Source organism: Pelophylax lessonae (genome assembly GCF_965119305.1).
Source record: "Pelophylax lessonae genome assembly, chromosome: 9".
NCBI lineage: Eukaryota > Metazoa > Chordata > Amphibia > Anura > Ranidae > Pelophylax > Pelophylax lessonae.
Window position 1 is genome coordinate 148,639,615 of NC_138776.1, and position 22,101 is coordinate 148,661,715.

General features: G+C 46.3%; 1 protein-coding gene across 1 annotated transcript in view; it reads left to right on the top strand.

The window, feature by feature from the left end:
- The window catches only part of HIF1AN (hypoxia inducible factor 1 subunit alpha inhibitor), a 95,483-nt gene extending 81,955 nt beyond the window's left edge, over positions 1-13,528 (top strand). The window contains exon 8 of the mRNA XM_082267972.1: positions 12,560-13,528. Coding sequence (XP_082124098.1) covers positions 12,560-12,610 — 51 coding nt within the window. The 3' untranslated portion in view covers positions 12,611-13,528. The remainder of the gene's footprint in view (positions 1-12,559) is intronic.
- The last annotated feature ends 8,573 nt before the right edge of the window (positions 13,529-22,101 follow it).

The window sequence follows — 22,101 nt, forward strand, 5'->3', positions numbered from 1 at the left end:
TGCCTTCAAGGCACAGAACAGGGGAAAACCCTTCAAGGGCCAGGGTGGCCAGAGAAAGCCCTGGGCCGGCAAACAAAAATCCGGCCAAGCTGGTGCGGCGGCTCGGGCCGCCTCTGCCTGAAGGGGCACCCTCACCCATTTCAGGGGTGGGGGGGGGGGCGTTTGCGCGGTTTCCTCCAACCTTGGCTGCTCCGAGTTCCGGACAGGTGGGTTCAGGAAATCATTCGATCAGGGTACAAGATCAAATTTCTTTCACGGCCGGGAGACAGATTCTTTCCCTCAAATCTTCATTTGACCCCAGCGCGGTTACAAGACCTGCATCAAGCGGTACAGGATCTCCTCGCTCAGGGGGTAATCGTCCCGGTGCCTCATCGGGACAGGTTTCGGGGTTTTTTACTTGAATCTGTTCACTGTGCCCAGAAAGGAGGGCAAAGTGCCTCCGATTCTGGACTTAAAAGCTCTAAACCGCTTTGTGCGCGTTCGAAAGTTCTGCATGGAATTGCTCCGCTCAGTGGTGGCTTCCCTGAGTCCGGGAGAATTCCTGGCCTCTATCGACTTGAAGGATGCTTATCCCCATTTTCGAGGGTCATCAGAGTTACCTCCGGTTCGCCATCGCGGAGGATCAGTTTGTGGCGTTACCTTTTGGTCTCGCTTTGGCAACAAGGGTCTTACCAAAGTGTTGGCGCCTGTTCTGGGCCTGTTGCGGGAACAGGGCATAACGGGCTTGGGATATCTGGATGATCTCCTGTTAAGGTCGAGTGCCAGTCAGAGCCTGTTGCGCGATCTGTCCACTACGGTCCAGACGCTCCAGGAGTTCGGTTGGACCATCAATGTTCAGAAGTCAACCTTGTCTCCTTCGGTTCGTCTCCCATATTTGGGAATGGTTCTGGACTCTGCTCAAACAAAGGTATTCTTACCGGAGGACAAGCTCCAGACCCTGCAGTCCGAGGTCAGGTCCCTCAGGGACAACGAATCCTCGTCACTCAGGACCTGTATGCGGTCCCTGGGGTTGATGGTGTCAGCCTTCGAGACAATAACATTTGTAAAGTTTCACACGCGATCTCTCCAGGCGGAGATCCTGGCCAGGTGGGACAGACTACCTCAGTTCTTGGACCGGAGAGTGTCTGAGTCGCCAAACCAGAATGGATCTCTTGTGGTGGCTTCAGTCGGAAGGGAAATCCTTCCAACCGATTCTGTGGACGGTGATAACCACAGATACCAGCCTGTCGGGCTGGGGTGGTGTCCTGGGCAACCTTTCTGCCCAGGGCACTTGGTTGGAGGAGGAATCCTCCCTTCCGATAAACATTTTGGAATTGAGAGCAATCAGGCTGTGCCTGCTCCACTGGTCGGATCGTCTTCAGGGCCTTCCTGTACGGGTGCAGACGGACAATGCCACTGCGGTGGCTTACATCAACCACCAAGGGGGCACCAGGAGTGCCCGGGCGGCCCAGGAGGTGACCAGTATTAGGTCTTGGGCCGAGACTCATGTCCCGGCGATATCGGCAGTTCACATTCTGGGTGTAGAGAATTGGCAGGCCGATTATCTGAGCCACCAGACCCTGGACCAGGGGGAATGGTCCCTGCACCCGGAGGTGTTTCACATGCAGTGTGCGAGATGGGGATTCCCGGATGTGGATCTGTTCGCGTCTCGACTGAACAACAAGGTGGAAAGGTTCGTGGCAAGAACGCGCGATCCTCTGGCAGACGCCGCAGATGTGCTGGTGGTGCCTTGGCATCAGTATCGTCTGATATATGCCTTTCCTCCGATTCAGTTGTTGTCCAGGTTCCTTCGCAGGTTGGCCTCAGAACCAACAGTGGTGATTCTGGTGGCGCCGAACTGGCCACGCCGGTCCTGCTACGCGGACATCGTTCATCTGGCCCTCGAGCCTCCGTGGCGGATGCCAATGCGAGAAGATCTACTGTCTCAGGGACCGATCTTCCATCCATGGCTGTTGAATGCCAGGTCCTAAGAGACGGGTCTTTCCTCAGAGGTCATTCCTACTTTACTCATGGCTAGAAAAGCCTCGTCTGGTAAGATTTATTACCGTACATGGATAGCTTATTTTGCCTGGTGTGAGTCCAGGGGCTTCTCTCCTCGTTCTTACTCGGTGGCGAGGGTGCTGGCTTTCCTTCAGTCTGGTGTGGACCAGCGCCTTGCGTTGGCTACGATTAAGGGCCAGGTATCTGCACTGGCTGTTTTTTTTTCAGCGCCCTCTGGCGTCTAATTCTTTGATTCGCACCTTCATTCAAGGTGTGCGCCGCTTGGCCCCTCCTAGAAGGGAGCCTCTGCCTCCATGGGACTTGAACTTGGTTCTGTCCGTGTTACAATGTTCCCCGTTTGAAAACATCAGGGAAATTTTGTTACGTCCGCTGTCTAAGAAGGTTGCCTTTCTGTTGGCGATCACTTCGGCTCGCAGAGTGTCGGAATTGGCGGCGTTGTCCTGCCGCTCCCCTTACCTGGTGGTTCATAGGGATAAGGTGGTCTTGCGACCTAACCCGTCCTTTCTTCCGAAGGTGGTTTCGGATTTTCACCTTAATGAGGACATTGTTTTACCTTCGCTCTGTGCGAATCCTAAGCATCCTAAGGAGATTGCCTTGCATTCGTTGGATGTTGTCAGGGCGATCAGGGTTTACCTGTCGTCGACCGAATCCTTTCGGAAATCTGATTCTCTTTTTGTCCTTCCTGAGGGACCTCGGCAGGGTATGGCTGCGTCTGCGGCGACCATTTCAAAATGGATCAGACAGACAATTGTTCAGGCCTATTCGTTGAAGGAACGGGTACCGCCCTTCCCTGTCAAGGCGCACTCTACCAGGGCGGTGAGTACGTCCTGGGCCCTCTGGCATCGGGCTTCGGTGGCCCAGGTGTGCAAGGCTGCGACTTGGTCGTCAGTGCACACTTTTTCCAAGTTCTTCAAAATTGATGTTCTGGCATCAGCTGATGCCTCCTTTAGCTGGAAAGTTCTCTGTGCGGCAGTGCCGTAGGGGACCCTGTTTTTTGCGGGTCCCTTTCTGTTGGGGTTTTTTGCTTTCCTGGGTTGTTGCTCCTGTTGAGCTTTTTTGTTGCCCAGGAGGTTCCCTTGCTGTTCATGTAAGGTTCCTTTCTCTGATGTGGGTACTGCGTTGCCTATCTGACGGTTGCCTTTTCCAACCCTCATGTCTACACTGCTTTGGGATATCCCCATTGGTGAAGACTGTATGAGTGGGTGGCAACGGAAACTGAATTTTTGTAAAATCTTACCGTAAAATTCCTTTCTCTGAGTCCTCCGACAGTCGCCGCCCGCCCCCGCCCCTCTTTTGGGGTTCTTATACACTTAGCTGCTTGCTACCAAACTGAGTTTGGATGGCTATTGCAGGGGGGTATTGGACCAGTGGGACAGCCCCCATGGGTGTGACTATGTAAATACTTTGTTCTTAACAAGTCTTATGCCTAGCTACTCCTGCGGAGAGGAAGTCAATACCCCATTGGTGAAGACTGTATGAGTGGGCGGCGACTGTCTGAGGACTCAGAGAAAGGAATTTTACGGTAAGATTTTACAAAAATTCAGTTTTTTCTTTCTTTATTGAGAATATTGTTAAAATATGCAGAGTCTATTATTAAAGTGGGTGAATCCTTCTTTTCTCTTACGTCCTCCGACAGTCGCCGCCTCTTCATATTCGTCACAATGGGGTATTAGACTTTGCTCCGAAGGAGTATCTAGGCAACAGAATATGTTAATATAAAGGTTTTTAACATAACCCACCCCCAGGGGGTGGTCGCCTCAGTCTATACCCTCCTACTTCCTGTATCCATACTTCAGTTTCAATGTCTAGCTTGTCAGGAGTCGCTGGTTGTCTCTATGCTGGGGCATTTTGTCTCAGCCTTTATTTTCTCTTTGATTTTCTTTGAGTTTTTTTCTCTTGCTTTACTTAGCTGTTATTTTTTCAGCGTTAGTTAGTTCTTTTGATGAAGAGGATTCGTGCGGGCTGGGTCTCGGGCTGATCCCCCCTGGTCGCAGGTTGTGGGTCGGTGGCTTCCCAGCCTGCCGTCGAGCGTTCAGTCAGGTATCGCTCCTGGCGCAGTGAACGACCCATCCCGGCTCGGTGCAGGGATGCTTGGTGAGGTGGCTACCTCACTGGACGCTGTGCGGTTTCTTAACCCACCATTATGCTGCGTCCTGGATGCGACTCTCCTTGCCTTGTGTGCAGCGGTTTGTTCGCCTGTGCAGGTTCCCCACGCCATCCGTGGAGGTAAGTGTATTTATGTGGGGACCTGTCTGTTTGGGAGGGCTGTCAGTCTGGGACTGTGTTACCCTACCTGTGTTCACACTGTGGATTTGTTTGTCCCTATCTCTCTGGCTGCATGCTGTGGGCTGCACTGTCTGTGTCAGCCTGTGTATGTGTGAATGGCTGCGTGCTGTGGGACATGCTTTTGGCCATGTTGGGGCACTTTACAGCGATCGCTGCGGCGATCTGCCATGTTTTTTTACATGGGTGGTGTTACATGCATCACTGTAGTGGGGGAGCGGCGGTTTCGGCGCCAAACGACGCCATTTTGCCTGCACTCGCCCAGCCGCATGTTTTAACTGCGGGCGGCCATTTTCTTGTAGCCTTCCATAGGCTTTAACAGAGCGCCCTGATTGCATCACTTCCTCTTTCCTGATGTGCACCGATCGAGGCTACAGCGAGGGTCTCCTCAGGTTTTTACCCTTTCTGATCTTCCTATATCCATTGCCTGTGTTCTGTGTCTTCCCTGTGGGGGTCTCAATTGTGCTGCATGTGTGTGCGGTGGGCTGCGCTCGCCGCACTTGTTAAAGGGGCAGTTAACCCTTTCTTGGCCAGCAATAATTTTTGGGCAATGGATTCTCAGGAGGGCAAATTTCCTACCACATTGATGGATAGTCAGGGGACTGCTGTTTCCCCCCCAGGGGGAGATTTGGCTGCGATTGTGGCTAATCTGGCAGCACAGGTGCAAATGCTGGTGGCTGCTCAATCCACAAAAAGGTCCAGAGATTAAATTTCCTCTGGTTCAGAGGGTGATGGTGCAGGGGCTGGTATGGCCGGGGTCTCCTTATCAGGGTCCCGTTCCTCCCTGGATCTTGTGGGGTCCGAGGTGGAGGCTGAGGTTGAAGGGGTGGATGATTCTCCCCCTGGCTCGTCTGAAGAGCTTGCACTCATGGATGAAATGGTTGCTTCTATTAAGCAAACGCTGCGCTTGCAGGATGAACCGTGTCCGCCTGCTGCCTTGGCAGCTTATGGGACAAAGAGAAGACGCAAAACATCGCAGGTTTTTCCCTGCACGGATGATTTTCAGAGCGCTGTTAAGGAACAATGGCGTAATATCCGCAAGCCTTTTGCTGTACCCAGTAGGTTCAAATTGCGTTATCCTTTCACGCCCGCTACTGACGAGCGTTGGTGTGTACCACCTCCGGTGGATCACGCGATCGCGGTTTTGAATAAGTCCACTGCGATTCCTGCTGAGTATACCCCGGTGTTCCGGGATGCCACGGACAAGAGGCTGGAGTCTCTTGCCCGTTATACCTATTCTATTATGTGTTCTATGCTGAAAGCTCTGTTTGCTTCACTTATGGCGGCCCAGGCGGTCGCGAGCTGGACGCAGGTGCTTAGGCGCGTTTTGGTGGCTGATTCTGCCCCACAGGCGACTTTGGACATGGTGGATCAAATCCATCAGGGTGTCATGTATTTGTGCGATGCGGACTTGGATATGGTCCCGTTGGCCGCACGTGTACACGGTGTGGAGGTGTTATCTCGCCGCTTGGTTTGGTTAAAGCGTTGGTCGGTGGACCAATCTTCGCGCAAGACCTTAGCCAATCTACCCTATGACGGTTCTCGCCTTTTTGGCAAATCCTTGGATACCCTGATAAAGGGGATCACCGGGGGTAAGAGCATGCTCTTACCCCAATCCCACAAGGCTAAGGCGGCCCCTGGTAAGAAGCATGCTTCCTTTCGGCCCTCTCAGGGGTCCTTTCGTGCCTTTCGGCCACACTATAAGGGCAAGCCGTTCAAAGGTCAGGGCTCCCAAAAGAAGCCGTGGACAGGTAAGCAGAAGTCCGGCCAGTCCGGATCCGCTGCCCACAACAGTGCGGCCTGAAGGGGCGCCCTCACCCATTTCTGGGGTGGGGGGACGCTTGCTCGGTTTTCCTCTACCATGGCTGTCCCGTGTTCGGGACCGGTGGGTTCAGGAAATCGTTCGGTCTGGTTACAAGATCGAGTTTCTCTCTCGGCCGGAGAGCAGATTTTTTCCCTCAAATCTTCAACTGTCTCCGGAGCGTTTGCGGGATTTGCACCTAGCGGTGCGGGACCTGAGAGCTCAGGGAGTCGTGGTTCCGGTGCCTCATCGGGACAGATTTCGGGGGTTCTATTCCAATCTGTTCACCGTGCCCAGGAAGGAGGGCAAAGTGCGTCCAATTCTGGACTTGAAAGCTCTGAACCGCTTTGTACGGGTGCGCAAGTTTCGCATGGAATCCCTGCGATCGGTGGTGGCTGCCCTGGTTCCGGGGGAATTCATGGCCTCCATCGACTTGAAGGATGCGTACCTACATATCCCCATTTTCGAGGGTCACCAGAGGTACCTTCGATTCGCCATTGCGGAGGATCACTACCAATTCGTGGCGCTGCCGTTTGGCCTCGCTTCAGCTCCGCAAGTTTTGACCAAGGTGCTTGCGCCACTACTGGCTTTGTTGAGAGCCCAGGGCATCTCTGTCCTGGGGTATCTGGACGATATTCTGGTTCGGTCTGCGATCAGCCAGGGTCTGGAGACGGATCTGTCCGTCACGGTGCAGACTCTACAGGAGTTTGGTTGGACGATAAATTATCCAAAATCAACGCTGTGTCCGTCGGTTCGTCTTCCCTATTTGGGAATGATCCTGGACTCTGTCCAGGCGAAGGTCTTCCTGCCGGACGACAAACTCAAGACTCTTCAGGGAGAAGTCCAGTCCCTTCGGGACGTTCCGTGTTCGTCCCTACGAAAGTGCATGCGGTGTCTGGGACTGATGGTCTCGACTTTCGAGGCCATTCCCTTTGCCCAGTTTCACACGCGGGGTCTCCAAGCGGAGATCCTGTCCAGGTGGGACGGGCGGCCGCAGTCTCTGGATGTCCAGATTTCCTTGAGCCATCGCACCAGAAGGGATCTTCTGTGGTGGCTCCAGTCCCCGGCGGTGTCGGGGGGGAAAGTCCTTTCGTCGTCTTTCGTGGACGGTGGTCACCACAGATGCCAGCCTGTCGGGCTGGGGTGGTGTTCTGGGCGTTCTGTCCGCCCAGGGTACTTGGTCGGAGGAGGAATCCTCCCTTCCGATCAACATTCTGGAATTACGTGCGATAAGTCTCTGCCTTCAACGTTGGACGGACAGGCTGCGCGGCTGTCCGGTTCGGGTGCAGACGGACAATGCCACGGCGGTTGCTTACGTCAATCACCAAGGGGGCACCAGGAGTGCCCGAGCGGCTCGGGAAGTGGCCGACATTCTTTCTTGGGCCGAGACTCATGTCCCGGCGATTTCGGCGGTGCACATTCCGGGGGTGGAGAACTGGCAGGCGGATTATCTGAGCCGCCAGACCCTGGATCAGGGGGAATGGTCTCTCCACCCGGACGTCTTCCAGATGTTGTGCGCGAAGTGGGGTCTTCCGGAGGTAGACCTGTTCGCGTCTTGTCTGAACAACAAGGTAAGAAGGTTCGTGGCAAGAACGCGCGATCCTCGGGCAGACGCGTCAGACGCGTTAGTAGCCCCGTGGCATCAGTATTGGCCGCTGTATGCGTTTCCGCCGATTCAACTGTTGCCCAGGTTCCTTCGCAGGTTGAACTTGGAACCACATGCTGTGATTCTGGTGGCGCCGGACTGGCCTCGCCGGTCCTGGTACGCGGACCTCGTGAATCTGGCGGTCGACGCTCCTTGGCGTCTGCCTCTTCGAGAAGATCTCCTGTCTCAAGGGCCGATCTTCCACCCTGCTTTACAGTCGCTGGCTTTGACGGCCTGGCTGTTGACACCGAGGTCTTGAAGGATAGGGGTCTATCCCCGGAGGTCATTCACACTTTGATTAACGCGAGGAAGTCTTCCTCGGGGAAGGTCTATTACCGTACTTGGAAGGCCTATTTTGCCTGGTGTGAGTCCAGGGGGTTTTCACCTTGCACGTACTCGGTGTCTAGGGTGTTATCCTTCCTTCAGACGGGTGTCGACCAGCGGTTGGCGCTGGCTACGGTCAAGGGTCAGGTGTCTGCGCTGGCCGTTCTTTTTCAACGTCCTGTGGCATCTAACTCTTTGGTTAGTACTTTTATTCAAGGGGTGCGACATCTGGTCCCTCCTAGGAGGGACCCTTTACCCCCTTGGGACTTGAACCTTGTTCTGTCCGTTCTGTTCAAAAGGAGCATGTTGAAGATCAGGAAGATCTCGTTGCCCATGTTGTCCAAAAAGGTTGCTTTTTTGGTGGCGATCACTTCGGCTCGCAGGGTTTCGGAGCTGGCAGCTTTGTCCTGCAAGTCTCCGTATCTGGTCATTCATCTGGATAAGGTGGTCTTGCGACCTAACCATTCTTTTCTTCCGAAGAGGGTTTCGGATTTTCACCTCAATGAGGACATTGTCCTGCCTTCGCTATGCGCGAAGCCCAAACATCCGAAGGAGGTGGAACTGCATTCCTTGGATGTTGTTCGGGCGATTAGGGTTTACCTGAAATCGACTGAATCTTTCCGCAAGTCGGATTCCTTGTTTGTCCTTCCTGAGGGACCTCGGAAGGGCATGGCGGCGTCGGCCTCTACCATCGCCAAATGGATCAGACAGACTGTTGAACAGGCCTATGCTTTGAAGGGGAAAGTTCCCCCTGTGCCTGTGAAGGCGCACTCTACCAGATCTCTGAGTACGTCTTGGGCCTGTCATCATGGGGCTTCTGTGGCCCAGGTGTGTAAGGCGGCGACTTGGTCGACTGTTCACACCTTCACTAAATTCTACAGAGTGGATGTTCAGGCTTCGGCAGATGCTTCCTTTGGCCGCAAGGTTCTTAGTGCGGCGGTCCCTTAGAGCTTTTCGTATGGGCTCTTTGGCTGTTTGGGATATCTGTTGTTATCCCTAGGTTATTTGTTTTCCTGGGTTTTTTGCTTCTGTTGAGCAAGTTTTTTCCTCATGTTGCCCAGCTGGTTTCCTTCCTTTGGTAAGGTTCCTTTCTTTGATGTGGAGACGGCGTTGCCTTAGGCGCGGCTGCGTTTCCCACCCCTCATGTTTGCACTGCTTTGGGACGTCCCCATTGTGACGAATATGAAGAGGCGGCGACTGTCGGAGGACGTAAGAGAAAATGGAATTTTTGTAAAATCTTACCTGTAAAATTCCTTTCTTGAGTCCTCCGACAGTCGCCGCCCCCGCCCCTCTTTGGGGTTTGGTTGTATACTCTACTGCTATTCCACTGAAACTGAAGTATGGATACAGGAAGTAGGAGGGTATAGACTGATGGGACCACCCCCTGGGGGTGGGTTATGTTAAAATCCTTTATATTAACATATTCTGTTGCCTAGCTACTCCTTCGGAGAAAAGTCTAATACCCCATTGTGACGAATATGAAGAGGCGGCGACTGTCGGAGGACTCAGAGAAAGGAATTTTACAGGTAAGATTTTACAAAAATTCCGTTTTTTTTTTTTTTTATACCTCCCTTAGCAATGACCTCTACCAAATATTTCTCATGATTGTAAATCAGAGCTCTGTGTGAGAAAAAAGGGAGTTTAAGCTATTCCACCCCTATTAAAAAAAAATCTTGTGATACCTTTTATAAGTAACTCTCCTCAAACCATGCTACTGGCTTTGCCTGCCTGTTAAAGTGTTTGATTGTAAAGGCAGAAGGTTTTTTTATCCTAATCCATTCTATGCATTAAGATAAAAAAACCTTCTGTGTGCTGCAGCCCCCCTAATACTTACCTGAGCCCGTCTTCATCCAGCGATGTTGCGGGAGAGAATCATCTGTCCAGGACCCTCCCTCATTGGCTGAGACCGCATCGCCATTGGTTTCAGCTGCTGTCAATCAGTCAGTGAGCCAATGAGGAGAGAGAGAGGGCAGGGCCTAACCACAGCTCTATGTCTGAATAGACACAGGGAGCTGGAGCTCGACTCTGGTGCCCCCATAGCAAGCTGCTTGCTGTGGGGGCACTCAACAGGAGGGAGGGGCCAGGAGAACCGAAGAGGAGGATCTGGGCTCCTCTGTGCATAACCACTGCACGGAGCAGGTGAGTAAAACATGTTTGTTTTTTTTTTTTGCTTAAAGGCACAGAAAATGAGAGGCCAAATATTCTATGCCATCCCTCTAACCTCCAGTGTTTTCTATCTAATTTAAAAAGTTGCTGGGCTAATAATCACTTAAGGACCGCCTGCACAGTTTTACTGCACGAACCGACGTAGGACTAGGGGGCCAGTAAGCGCGGCCGCGCTCCCGCCCCCCACTGGGCTGCGAGACTCTGATGCATGGGGCTGGCGTCTCCGATTGATGCCGGACACATGCGATCGCTCCCCGCTGAGTGAGAGCGGTCAGCTGTTGTAAACACAGCCGATCGATCTTCCCTCTGGAATGATCAGAGCGCCTGTGATCCTTCTATATAGGATCACAGGTCTCTGTGATCATTTCAAAAGCCTCATGCCCCCCACAGTTAGAAACACTCCCCTAGGCTCACATTTAACCCCTTGATCACCCACTGTTAACCCCTTCCCTGCCAATGTTCTTATTACAGTAACCGTGCATATTTTTAGCACTGATTACTGTAGTAATATCACTGGTCCCCCCAAAAATGTCAGGGGTCCGATCTGTACGCTGCAATGTCGCAGTCCCGCTAAAAATCGCAGATCTTTCCCCTAGTTTGTAGACGCGATAACTTTTGCGCAAACAAATCAAAATCCGCTTTTTGCAATTTTTTTTTTTCCTACTAAAAATATGTAACAGAAAACAAATTGGTCTAAAATGATGAAAAAATTTGATTTTTACATTTTTTTTTTTGTTGGGAATGTTATATAGCAGAATGTCGCTCTTTTTTTTGTTTTATAGCGCAAAAAATAAAAATCGCACAGGTGATCAAATACCACCAAAAGAAAGCTCTATTTGTAGGAAAAAAAGGACATCAATTGTATTTGGGCACAACGCCGCACGACCGCACAATTGCTGTTAAAGTAACGCAGTGCCGAATCGCAAAAAATGGCCTGGTCATTAAGGGGGCAAATACTTCTGGTCTAGAAGTGGTTAATATACAGGATTTATGTAGCCTGAATAGTTTGTGCAGCGCTTTACAAAATGATGGATACATATTCCTGAAGACAAGTACTTACACTATATTACCAAAAGTATTGCAGCATACCAAGACATTTTGGACAATTTCATGCTCTCAACTTTGTGGGAACAGTTATTAAAACAAGGTTCATAAAGACATGGATGAATGAGTTTGTGCAGGCCAGTCAAGTTCCTCCACCCCAGAGTTCTGACCTTAACCCGATAGAACACCTTTGGGATGAATTAGAGCGGAGAATATGAGCCAGGCCTTATCTCCGACATCAGTGCCTCACCTCACAAATGCACTTCTGGAATTATGGTCAAACATTCCCATAGACCCATCCTAAACCTTGTGGACAACCTTCCCAGAAGAGTTGAAGCTGTTATAGATGCAAAGGGTGGGCCAACTCAATATTGAACCCTACGGACTAAGACTGGGATGCCATTAAAGGTCATGCGCATGTAAAGGCAGGCGTCCCAATACTTTTGGCAATATAGTGTATCTGTGAACAGGGCGTTTACCTTTTTTTTTAATGGGCATAGTTTGATGTCGGAATCGTTTTGTTCACAATTCATTTATGGTCCTTCTTATCCAATTAATATTTCATATATTCTCCTCCAAATATACTGAATGTATTGTGTCCTATGTGAGCCCATTACTCTTGGATTGCTTTATTAGTTTTTCAGTATTAATCTGAAATATAATAGATTCAACAATCAGGTTGTACTATGCATGGCTTCTTCTTCACCTCAATTACCAGGCTTAGGCTTTTAAAATCCAAAGTCATTTTTTTCTTAGGATTGTATAAAAATCAGCGACACTGCATGTTATCACACAACAGTAGTACATCTGTAGAGGGTAATGAATACATCAATCCCATTCCGAAAAATATTACCAATAGCCACGAGTAAAGTAAAGCTATAGGCAAAACCTTTTTTTTTTCATTTTGGATAGAGTAAGGGAGGATCATAATCCCTGTGAGTCTTTTTTTTTTTTTTTTTTGCCATCTGTGCTCCATTGTGGAGATTTCCTTTTACTTCCTGTCCCATGCTCAAAACAGGAAGTGAGAGGAAATCCTTGCAAATTATTGGAATCCCTTGGGGATCCCCCAGGCCACCAGAACTAGTGTCCCCATTGAAAGATTTTCCCTCTAGTAAATCCAGAGTAATCTGATAGGGGGGGGAAACATTTTCATCAGCAGTAAAAAACCTTGTTGAGGGACCAACCCACACCCCACTCAACCCAAAAATCTATAAATCTATACATATTTTGATGCATTTTATTGATTTTGGTTCTAATTTAGTACTTTTATTTTTCCTTTTCTGTCATGTTTGCAGGTCGGACCTTTGTTAAACACAATGATAAAGGGGCGCTATGATTTAATTTGAGCTGTAAAGAGCAGTGGGCTAGTGTGTGTGCTGCTGCTGCTTTTTTGATTCACTTAAGAGATGAACAAAAAGCATAATGTGACGGTTGGAAGCACCTAACTGGCCAACTGTTCTCCGGTACTTTGGATTACACCACTCCTCACTGTACTTTAAAGATCTTCTGTATTTATTTTCTGGTTGCTGAGGACGAGGAAGATGACGATCAACAAAACAATGCAACACCTAACGCTCCTTGCACCCTATTCAGACAGTGGACTTGGATGGCTTTCTGTTTGCCCATTTCCCATCTTGTCTGCATGTTTACCACATCCTTTCACTCCTTCAGGTACCATATCCAAAGACCTCAGTCAGCCATGATAAACTTTTTGCTTTAACTAAGGCATCCCTGATGGACAATTTTTGATGATATCCTATTCTTTTTTTTTTTTGTTTCTGCCATTGAACTTTGTTTCTAATGTAAAGCTTGTGCTTTATGGACATTCTCAAAGGAAACGGTTGCAAAAATGACTAATTGACTACTCAGGCAATTACATTTAGATAACACAGACGTCTTCATCTTTGGAAAGAACATATTTCCAAATGTTTAACCTGTTTTAAAGATATTTTGTTTTATAATGGAAACGGTGTTTCAGAAAGCTGGATTCTCTTTGCAGAAGTTGATATCCAGATCCAGGCTGCTCATGGAAGACTAGTGAAAGAATTGTATGTCCCTCTCTTTGCTGCTTACACAGTGATTTTCTGTGATACTGAAGATTAAAGAAGAGGAAACCAAAATGTTCATCTTGCTCGTGCCTACAACATTTATTCTCCATGCAAACAGAGTAAAATTGGTCTCCTAGCAACGTTTTCATCACATCTGTCAGCGCCAAGTCCAATTCTCCAGAATATTTGCAGTCTCAGTAGTGAATAACTAGCAGTTTTATGTTAAAGCTATACTATAGCTAGTCCCTATGGAAAAATGTTGATGTCTAAGTGTATCTGTTAAATACAGGCAGTGAAGAAGCCATTTTAAATAAGCGACCATAGGAAAGCCTTTTTTTTTTTTTTAACATATTGAGGGAGCATATGCAAAATTTGCAGGCCCTTGTGTGCCATTATTAAAATCTACTCGAAACCACCCTCCTAGACATATTCACTCTAAACCCTCTCCTACCCCTAGCTTCTTACTTACCTTAGAAGCTGTGGCCTACCTGGTTACAGCATATCTGGCCAAAGATTCTCTTCAGTGGTGGGATTTGTACACAGAGATTTTAGGTGGAATTTCATCAACAAGAGACCTTGCAAACACATATGATTTATAGAAATTAGAAGTGTTTAATTCATTAATATTGATATTGTCTGTGCAGTGAGACCTCATAGAGTTGTATAGAGGCATCTCCATTCGTGGGAGAGGGTTTTAATACAAGTCTGTGAGGGCTTACAGCACACAGGATAGCATTGCATAGAAATTTCCGCCATGGTACTGTGTTAATCAAGCAGGTGGGGGGGATCGATTCGTTCAGGAGGGTCAAGGTAGGTTTTTGTTTTATTGATATTTGTCCTTTTTAAAGTGGCTTTCGAAAAAGAAAAAAAAAATTATAGCTTTCTAGAAACTGCAGAATCCCCATATTGGTGCAGTTTAAAATCGCTGACCAAGTGAATTTGATATTAAGGTGCTGCCAAGTGAAATCTGTCATTGCAGTTTTGTTAGGAAAACCCAGGACCTGTGGGATGGGGAGGCATTCACTGGTTGTTACACAGAAGCTTCTGTCAGGATTTGCAGATTTCCTGGAAATACCTTTTTAAAAAGGTAGACCACAACAACCAGTCAGAATCTGTATTGCGTTTATGGTGCTTTTCCACTGCATGAAACCGAACGGTTCGGCTCGCTTTTGCACTTTTCTACTGCATGGCACGGTGTTGGAATGGTTCGGTACGGCGGCGCTTTTCCACTACATGGAACCGAACGATGCGGCTCGCTTTAAACAGTACCACCTCAGTTGTGGTTCCAAGAAGGCCGTACCAGTACCATATACCACAATCCTTTGCATGCAGCCTTGACTGTTTGTCACTGCTAGCCACTGATTGGTCAGAGAATCGTTGTTATCCCACCCACTTTACTTTAGTGGAAAAGCAAACCGTACTGAACCGTTCCAACACCGTACCATGCAGTGGAAAACCAAACGGAGTCAAGTAGGGCCGAGTGGAGCCGAGCCGGTACTTGCAGTGGAAAAGTGCCATTAGTTGACTATGCTAAATGCATTTAGCACAACTGTTTGAGCTGCTTATTAATATTGGAAGGCGATTGCCCTATCTGGTGATATTTGCCAGATTGAACAAATTCCATGTCTATAGACCACAGCAGCACCTGATCTTGTTGTGAGGGATGAGTGCAAGCATGTCTAACATGCTCTGAGGTCTTCAGGCACCTTTAGTGCGCACTTGGTCATCTTTCTTTATCCAACTTTATTAAATAGGCACCTTTCTCAGTTAGGAGTTACTAGTTTTAGGCACTGATACTGATTGCAGTACCCTATTGCTGCCAATAAGAATTTACTTTCCTCAAGGTAATTCAGTATAGGGTGAATTCTGATTGGTTGTTGTGGATTGCTGCACTTAGGAATTTAAATTTTTTATGAATAGGGCCACGTGTCACTTTTCAGAATCTAAAGTACAATTGGCTGTATTGAAACAATAGTCTGTCCAGCACATAAAATGGTAAATTTTGCTGTGTATATTTTACATTTTGCAAGTGCTCAAATGTGGTTTGTCTACTATGGGCATAACTAGGTGTAGATGGGATTCTTGGCCAAACTTTTACTTTTTTTTTTTTTTATAAATGACTTTGTAATTAACAGTGTGCCCACAACACAAAATGTAGTATCTTTTCTATGCATTGTGACTTGCTGTTTTTTATAGGTTTTTTTTTTTTTTTTTTTTTACTCCACCTTATTGAGTTAATTTGGTACAGAACATAGTGATTTCTGTTGTCATTTAATGTGAAATACTAGGGGTGTTGGTTTTGGCGTGTTGATCTTTTAGGTTTGTTAAAGTCAGCCAAACTCAAAAGCCTCAAACTTTTTATTATGATTCTTCATTATCTGACAGGCAGCCAGATTCTTATGCATAAATAAAATTTTATCTAATAGTTGACTTATTATTTCGTGAATGACCTGCTGTTCTGTCACTTCATGTACTCCAGAGTTGTACCTGTAATCCTCAAAACTAAAGAAATATTTAAAAAAAATTATATATTTAAAGTAATCAATTTAAAATAGGAAATAGCATTATAATTGTCCTTTACTTTGCCTTCCTGAAGCTATAGTACATTTCCATGTATGCAACAGCTGTTTCCTACCGTTTTGATTTAGAGGTCCAGCATTTGATATACGGCCCCATTTAGTGAAAGTCTTCCAAATTATGCTTTCAAAACCCAACTTCAGCAAAAACTTTTCTTTTTTTTTTTGGGGTAGAGCCATATTTTTAATTCTATTAGGTGTCCCTTTTCTCAGTACAGGAAGTGATCGGAAATCTCTCCAATGGGGACACAGCCAAAAACATAAATGCATTTTAGTAGAGTGGGAACGGGTAAGAAACCTTGCAATATTTTTTATTGCTTTCTATGCCCGCTTGTCCTGGTAGTGACCCTGCCCCTATTTCTTGTACCGGTGTCACGTACAAAAATAAAAATCCATGATTACATTTTTATCTCTTTCCCACTCTCAAAACAAAATCTGGAGTTGAGCTTTATACGCAGCAAGCACAAATGCATGAAGAACCTATCCTATGATGGTTGATTCATGTCAGCAATCCCACAATGGCTACTGGCTCACTTAGTAGAGCTGCCCCAGCACTGATGTATCTCCTTTTCTTCACTGTTGCCTCATTGCTGCTGTAAGCTGCTCCACTGCTTCACACAACACAAAAGGGAGTACACACTCATTCTTTCCTATAGCAAGGAAAAATCAAAAGTTTATCAACAGGCCATATTTTGAGTGCTTTTGCAGCTCACAGTTCAGATGATTCCAGGTTTTACCTGCAGCTGGGGCCGTGGACAATATTTGGAACTGTGGTTGAACCTGTTTAAATGAATGATATGCAGGCATCAGACCCCTATATGTACATTTCCGGTTAATTGGTTTAGACCTGATGGATCTGCTTCACTTTTTGTTTTTCTTTTCAATTTTGAGGCCAAGTTTATCTCAAACTGTGATATTTCAGTTTTAGGCTTCATGCACGTTGGCGCAGTTGCCAGTGCAGTATAAAGAAGCCTGTTCTGGAGCTGCGTATAGCGATCCATAGACCTAATTGGTGAAGGTTGCTGTACCTATGCACAGCTATTAGTGCAAAGTAGTGCACAGACATAATGTTCCAAATGCACACTATCTGTGTTTAGGACATTACATCTTCTGTGCATGTCTTTCGTTGTTAGCAGCAGTTTGCTGCGCACAGCCGCCTTCATCCATTCATGTCTGGGAGGGGGGCTGTATGCAGCTCCAGGAGATCTTGGGCACCCAAAATACACGGTGTGTTTACAATTCACAGACAAATGTGCCCATGTGCATGTAGCCTTCGAAGAATGTCATTAACACAAGTCAGTAGTTGGCTTTGTTTATATCTCAGCTGTGTTATAATCCCACAACTGTGTTTGTGTTACTGCCATTCTTTGAGGTCACTTACCATCCTGTATCTGGACTCTAGGTTAGTTTGCATTATAGGGAACCCAGAAAGGAGAGCATGACACCATCACATGGCTTGTAAAGGCTGCAGAGATGTGGCAGTGTTGGTACCTCCTAGTAGTTGATTTTGTCACCAGAGTTCCTTGAAAGGTTAACTAAAACAATACGTGATTCAGTTTGCCCGCATCAACCCAAAAACGAAACGGTTAGTGGTAAATGTTTCTGCTGGCATTTTATATTTTCCATGGTGATAACACAGCTGTTAACCAATAGATTGAGAATATGGAGACCTACTACTCTGTGCTGCCAGAATATTCCTGGTCATACATTCAGACTTTGCATCAGATTTGATTAAGCACATCAACCTACCTTAAAGAAGAAGTTCATCTTTGCAGCATGTTACACCCATATTTAGGGTGCTCCAAGTTCAAATCTCTCCCTGTGACAGTGGGCAGGGGTTCCTCTCCCTGCATCCACTGTCACATTTCAAAATTCACAGGGATCTGTGAATGAATGAACTACAAGTGACAAATGACTTGTAGTTCTTAGTGACCTGCAAGGGCACCTATGAGCGCCCTTGAAGTTCATTCTCAAGCCCTGCAGCTTTCAAACTGACAGCCCGTACAGAAGTATGGGAACAAAGCTGTAGGACTTGTCTGCAGGAGCCTGACATTGCAGTGATTATGGGTGTAATGCTTTTTTCCTTGGGGGGGGGGGGGGATGTATACTTTTTTTTTTTGTGCAAAAATGTGCCTTTATTATTTCCTCAAAGGTGAACTTTGCCTTCAAAGCGGAATAAACCCCTCTTTACGCTGTAAATTATGCATAGCATTTCAGCGCATTATGGCAGACTTGCCTGTCAAATGAAGCCCTGCAGCACTGTGCTGTCAGCGCTCCAGATGGTCCTCCAGCTTCTTTTAGTCTTCCTCCTGGGTTTGCTTTGTATGTCCATTTGAATGCCCTGGCCACAATGGCGTTACTCCAGTACATCCGCAGGGGAATCACTTCATCATGACACTGAGCAATGCATTCTATGTACTTTGAGCTTCCATGACTGCTGACAGCCTGGAGAGCATAATATGGTCTCTTCTGTCATAAAAACCCTACCTACTGGTCACAGGTTTTTTTTTTTTTTGAGATTTTAAATCTGCTTTAAGCTGGCCATATACTGGTAAAATTTCATATGAATATTTGTGCGAAAATTATCATCAGTCTCTTGGCAAATGTCATTCAAAAGTACTTTAAAATGTATTTTGCTTTTAACATTTAATTTCAAAATGAATGGAATTTCCTTCCTACTCTGATTTTTTTGTTTTTCATCACTATGATTTAAAATGATTTTTGTTTTGACCTCATTAACTGTTAGAAAATCGAATGAACAAACCTTCTGAAATTGAAAGTTATTAAATACAATTTTACCCGTGTATAGATAGCTTTACCAACAACTATGTACAGGATCCAACAGATCAGACAAAAAATGAAATTGTTGTTTGTGTAGGTCCGCACAATGCATTGATGATGAATCAGACTCGTTAAATGTGATCCAAAAGCTGCATGTGACCAGCATAATGTAAATCTGTACCTCATTGTAAACTTTCAAAGCAAAAGTCCTGCTTTGGAGCAGACACTACAGTATGGCTACTTTACCTTTTATTAGCTAGAAAACATTTGTCTGTGTCTTTCTCTGATTTAATTCCACTTTGATTCTGGGCTTCTCATTCTCTGGTTTAATGACCAAGACCCATTAACAGCTATTTACTGTCCAATGAGACTTCTTCAAAGGCTGTTTTCCTTGAACTGTGAAATGACAGGGCTTAAAGCGTAACTCCACTTTAGTGAGGGAAAAAATCAGCAAATAAAGAAAAAACTATATAGCGTAAACAATTGCGACACAAATCATATTGTAATTGAATGTTCTTAAAAATTACCTTTCCTTTTCAGTCTGCAGCTGTTGTAATTTTTTGAAAATGCAATTTGGCCACCTAGAGCTGTTCTGTACACAATGTGTACTGACCACACCCCAGAAACATTTCCTGCTTGTGTGATTGGCTCACCAATTTTCCCAGAAGTCTGCCTAAGATGCAAGTCAGATTTCTGGCATCCCCTGCAACAAAAATGTCATTTTTGGTGAGATACTCCCAATAGGTACACATCTAAAGGGGTGCAGGTCCAGCAGCTTTCCTCATTAGAGCCCTGCAGCTGCCACAGCTGATAGATAATTATGAAACCACTCTCATTAGACCCACTCAGCACAGAGAAACAGAGGGATTTCTTCAGAACAAGAAAAGCTAGGAATCTGCAACCAAGTTTGTTAAAATCCCTGCAATGTACAGAGATCCCCTAGAGGGGAATGTTTTTTTTCTTAACAAAAGTGGAATTACGCTTTAAGCTGGCCATACACTCATAGTTTGATTCTAGCAGATTAATCCGTTCATGCTAAGCAGTGCTGAATGCATGGATCTCCCCTGCCAGCTGTCAGAATACCCGAACAGTGTCTGCATCTGATTTAGGTGCAAGCGCTCTTCAGCTAACAACTTTGCAAATGTAGCGTAGTATGTGCTGTCAAGCAGTAGAACCTGCTCTCCTTTTAAATAGGGCTCGTGATAAGAGAAGGACACAAAGGGAGATTTTCTGGTTAATAAATCTAACTGCAGGTATTCTGTGGTGTCTGCTCTTTTGGCAAGACTTTTCAAAGATAAAAAAAAAAGGAATACCAGTTCACTTTAAGTAAGACGCTACCTGTAAATCAGAGAGGGAATAGATGTAGAGGTCTTAAATTGTACTTTTATGAACCCTGTGTTTTACTATTAAGAATAAATGCCTTTGCTGCTGAATTGAATATTTGACAGGAAGCTCATGCAGGTTTCTAATAGGGATGCACCGAATGTTCGGCGGCCGAAAATTATTAGGCCGAAAATAGGAAAAATAGCACTTTCGGTGTTCGGCCGAATAAGTCAAAAGGCCGAATAATTTTGTGCCGAACAATAGGGCTGAACGATAGTCGATATGATATCGACTATCGTTCTGTGGCCGTAGGCGATATTCATATCGCCGAGGTCACGATATTTACATAGGCAGGGGGAAGGGACTCGGAGGAGGACAGGAGGACTCACAGACTTCCGTGAAGCCGGGACACTTCAGCGGTGAGCATACATACATTACTCACTCGTGCACTGCAGCCCGCCCCACACATTCAGTGAGTCTTACTCTCCTCCCTAGTTTTTTCAATGGCACATTCAGGAAGCCAATCACGCCGTGATTAGCTGCACAGCGAACCAATCACGCGTGCCTGCACACCTGATTGGTTCCGCTGTGCCGCTACTCACGGCGTGATTGGCTTCCTGAATGTGCCATTGAAAAAACTAGGGAGGAGAGTAAGACTCACTGAATGTGTGGGGCGGGCTGCAGTGCACGAGTGAGTAATGTATGTATGCGGCTGTGCTCCTTTCCAGGCTCCTACTAGTCAACCTCCAGCCTCCTACTACCACCACTATGAGAGACTGTCTGTCACGGTATAATCTGATCGAGTCCACACTGACAATGACTGACTGTCTGTCACTGAGTAATTGATGTTACCATATTAACCCTGACCTGCCCAGTGCCCTGTATCTGCAATTAAAATTTACAAGGCTGCCTGCATGCTTCCTGATTTCCATTCCCAGCATCCTTCCCAATCCCTACAGTGTCACTAACATTAACCCTATGGTACAAGGCTGCAGTGTGCACTGAATCCCATTCCCTACAGTAACATTTAGGGAGAGAGGGAGACATGAGAGGACAAGAGAGAGAGAGAGTGAGAGGACAAGAGAGAGAGAGAGACCCGAGAGGACAAAAAATTGGCAAAATAAATGGAAAAAATGCGAAACACCGCGTTCGGTATTCGGCCTTCGGCCAAACATTTCATTATTATTCGGCTTCGGCCAAGAATTTCATTTCGGTGCATCCCTAGTTTCTAATACTACTACATCTCTAAATATTGGATGGTATGCATTATTTATCAAATGTTAAAGCTTTTGGTACAAGAAGGCCGCCTCCTTTTAGGAATGAAAGGTATAATTTAGAAAACGATTGTACATCTGCGCTAGAAGTCTGCCCTAATTATTGCAGCTTTGATGTGATTGCCTCTTCTCATTGACTTTGGGCTCCCAATAACATTGGTTTAATGTGCACATTTATTTAATGTACATTTTGTAGTTAGATTTTCTGGCCTCAGTGTTAGCAGCTTTTTAATGTATTTTTGATTATTAAATAAATAAAACAATTACTCTGGCTGTTTTTTAACTGGAGGGAAACATTTTGTGTTACTTTTTATATCTTTGTGTTTGGAACGAAATTCTACCTCCTCTAATAAAATGTTTGCAATCAACCTTTTTCACTGCTGTTGATATGGGTCCCATCATTGTCTTTTTATTTTTGGAGCACAAAACTATTGCACTCATTGAAGCGAATTGATTTTAACCCCTGCCACCCTAGAAGGACTGGTCTGTAAGTGAGACCTGATGGGCTGAGTGAACCCCAAGTTCTTGTGGACTCCAGGGTAAGTTCTGCTTCTTGCTGTTCCAGCCCACCAGAATTCTTGGGGAATATAGTAAAATATTCTGCCATTACTGGCATTCTTATCAAAATGTCAGTTGCTCGGGCATTATGTTGGCCAAATAGCTTCATTTACTTCCTTTATTTACTGAGAAAGAAAGACAAATAAAACTAAGTAAAATTATGTCATAAATGAGTAATATCTAGTGACCATAGGGGTGTTCATATATATGAACCACACATAGTAGTCTATAAGAATCAAGAGTAAAAGATATGGTGAAATAAATAATCAAAGTATGT